The 3,216-nt window shown below is 40.9% G+C and overlaps 1 protein-coding gene across 6 annotated transcripts in view; it reads left to right on the top strand.

Annotated features, from left to right (window-relative positions):
• Window positions 1–3,216, top strand: part of ZC3H12B (zinc finger CCCH-type containing 12B) — an 89,168-nt gene that overhangs the window by 72,159 nt on the left and 13,793 nt on the right. For all 6 annotated transcript variants that reach the window (XM_005876177.2, XM_005876174.2, XM_014547671.1 and 3 more), the window contains one exon: window positions 1,498–1,637. In XM_005876177.2, the coding sequence (XP_005876239.1) occupies window positions 1,498–1,637 (140 nt within the window). The remainder of the gene's footprint in view (window positions 1–1,497; window positions 1,638–3,216) is intronic.

Here is a 3,216-nt window from a genome sequence, read left to right as displayed (position 1 = left end):
AAGGTGTTTTTTTTAATTCTTTATTGTTGAAAGTATTACATATGTCCCCCTTTCCCCCCATTGTCCTCTCCCAGCCTGCACCCACCAACCAGCTCCAGCCTTCACCGCCCCATTGTCTGTGTCCATTGGTTATGCTTATATGCATATAAGTTCCTTGGTTGATCTCTTACACCCCATATACCCCCCGTTCACCCTCCCCTGCCTTCCCTCTGAGGTGTGACTATCTGATGATTCTATGTCTCTGAATCTATTTTTGATCATCAGTTTATGTTGTTCATTATATTCCACAAATGAGTGAGATCCTGTGATACTTATCTTTCTCTGACTGGCTTATTTTGCTTAGCATAATCTCCATGACCATCCATGCTATTGCAAATGGTAAGAGTTCTTTCTTTTTTACAGCAGTGTAGTATTCCATTGTGTAGATGTAGCAAAGGTTTTTAATCCACTCATATGCTGATGGGCACTTAAGCTGTTTCCATTGTGCTGCTATGAACATTAGGGGTGCATATGTTCTTTCTGATTGGTGTTCTGATTTTTTGGGATATAGTCTGAGAGGATTACTGGGTCAAATGGGAGTTCCATATTTAATTTTTTGAGGAAACTCCATACTGTTTTCCACAGTGGCTGCATTAGTCTGCATCCATACAGGCACCCACCAGGACTGTATGAAGGTTCCCTTTTCTCCACATCCCCACCAGCACTGTCGTTTGTTGGTTTGTTGATGATAGCCATTCTAACTGGTGTGAGGTGGTACCTCATTGTTGTTTTGATTTTCATCTCTCGGATAATTAGTGACTTTGAGCATTTTTTCATATGTCTCTTGGCCTTCTATATGTCCACTTTCAAGAAGTGTTTATTTAAGTCCTTTGCCCATTTTTTAATTGGATTGTTTGCCTTCCTTTTGTTAAGTTGTATGAGTTCCCTATAAATTTTAGAGATTAAACCCTTATCAGATGTAACATTGGCAAATATATTCTCCCATGCAGTGGGCTCTCTTGTCCTCCTTTGTCAAATATTAATTGAGCATAATGGCTTGGGTTGATTTCTGAGTTCTCTGTTCTGTTCCATTGGTCTATATATCTGTTCTTGTGCCAGTACCAGGCAGTTTTGAGAACAGTGGCTTTATAATATAACTTGATGTCTGACACCTCTTATTTTTCATCTGTTGATAATATCCAAGTCTTTGAAGTTCCTATTATAAGGTTATAATAGGAACAGAAAGAGGAGAAAATTGAAGTAGTAATAGGAAATAACCTATCATTAATAAATTGTGAGTTGTTTTTAACCATCTGTGACCTTGAATGAAGGTATAATAATAATGGCATACTTTGTAATGATTGAATAAAAAAATTTTATTTCCTCTTTTTAAAAATACATTTTTGGCATTATCAAGTATGAAAATGTTAATATCTTGCTACTAAGAAAAAGTCTGTTTAGAGCATTTATTTCCTACCTGTTGTCAGTCCTCTCCTCTTACTCTTTGTCTTTCTAAAGCCATGGGAATAAAGAAGAGTTCTCTTGCAGAGGAATACAACTAGCTGTGGATTGGTTTCTAGATAAAGGCCATAAAGATATTACTGTATTTGTGCCCGCGTGGAGAAAGGAGCAATCCCGACCTGATGCACTAATTACAGGTATGATTTTAAATAAGACATTTTTTCTCATCCAGAGCAAAGTAGCGAGATAGTTTGGAGAGATGTTGATGATCTCAATTTAGATAATTATTTTTATAAGTTTATTAAGTATACTTTAAAATTTATTTTATTAAGTATATTTTAAGAATATTTTTCCAGAGATTAAAAATGGCGGCAGAGTAAGTGGATGTTGCACAGACATGCTCCCAGGAACAAACTGGTATTACAACTAAAATACAGAAAAACTTCCTTGAGGGGCCTGGGAGAGGGCATCTACTCTGCTGCTGCTGCCTGTAGTGAAGGCAGAGCCGGAGTCCCCTGAGGAACTTGTGATGGAAGGAGCTGGGGAGGGAGTTCTTTGATGCTGCAGAGCAGTGGTTCTCAACCTTCCTGATGCCGCGACCCTTTAATACAGTTCCTCATGTTGTGGTGACACCCAACCATAAAGTTATTTTTGTTGCTACTTCATAACTGTAATTTTGCTACTGTTATGAATCGTAATGTAAATATCTGATATGCAGGATGTATTTTCATTGTTACAAATTGAACATAATTAAAGCATAGTGATTAATCACAAAAACAATATGTAATTATATATGTGTTTTCCGATGGTCTTAGGTGACCCCTGTGAAAGGGTCGTTCGACCCCCAAAGGGGTCGCGACCCACAGGTTGAGAACTGCTGGCATAGAGACTGGAAGGAGGAACAGAGGCCTGAAAGGGCTAGCTAGGCACCCACAGACAGCAACTGAAGTCCCAGAGAGATATCTCAGCTGTGGGGGGTTGCCATTGAGAATTCTAGGATCTAATCCCAAAGCTGGGCCCCCTAACAGAGAACACCAAAACTGAGGAGGTACCCACATAACATCTGGCTGTGAAAAACAGTGGGGTGCTGTCTGCCAGAGAGTAATAGCTGAAAATTCAGGCACCCTCTTAAAGGACCAACACACAAAATTCCCTGTAGAGCCACCCACCATGTGCTCCAGCAAAGGGAGGGTGAAGTGGACTGGAGCTGTGAGAGCAGAAGCCAGGACTGGAGACTCAGGGGATAGAGCTCAGAAGGAAGACACCCTTAGTTTCCTGGGCTGAGTCATTCCCTCACACAGCAGAGGACATCTTTCCACATAGACATTTGCCTTGCCTGGGGGGAAGACAGTTGACACACCCTATTGGAAAACACCTTACCCTGAGGCTATTTAAGAGATTAAAAATAACAATTAGCCTCCAGGCAGAAGAAACTGCCCCACCCTGTTGAAAGAAAATTCTCACCACACCTGAGGACGATTGCCTTGAGGACAATTCAAGTCAGAATCCTAACAGTCTGTAGGCCAGCGGTTCTCAACCTGTGGGTCGCGACCCCTTTGGGGGTCGAACGACCCTTTCACAGGGGTTTCCTAACCAGGGGTCCTCAAACTTTTTAAACAGGGGGCCAGTTCACTGTCCCTCAGACTGTTGGAGGGCCGGACTATAGTTTAAAAAAAAACTATGAACAAATTCCTATGCACACTGCACATATCTTATTTTGAAGTAAAAAAACAAAACGGGAACAAATACAATATTTGTATTTGCAGGTGGCCCGCG

This window comes from Myotis brandtii, unplaced genomic scaffold (genome assembly GCF_000412655.1).
Source record: "Myotis brandtii unplaced genomic scaffold, ASM41265v1 scaffold480, whole genome shotgun sequence".
NCBI classification, from domain to species: Eukaryota; Metazoa; Chordata; class Mammalia; order Chiroptera; family Vespertilionidae; genus Myotis; species Myotis brandtii.
The sequence above is the reverse complement of the archived record's forward strand: the minus strand, read 5'-3'. Positions and strand labels throughout refer to the sequence as shown.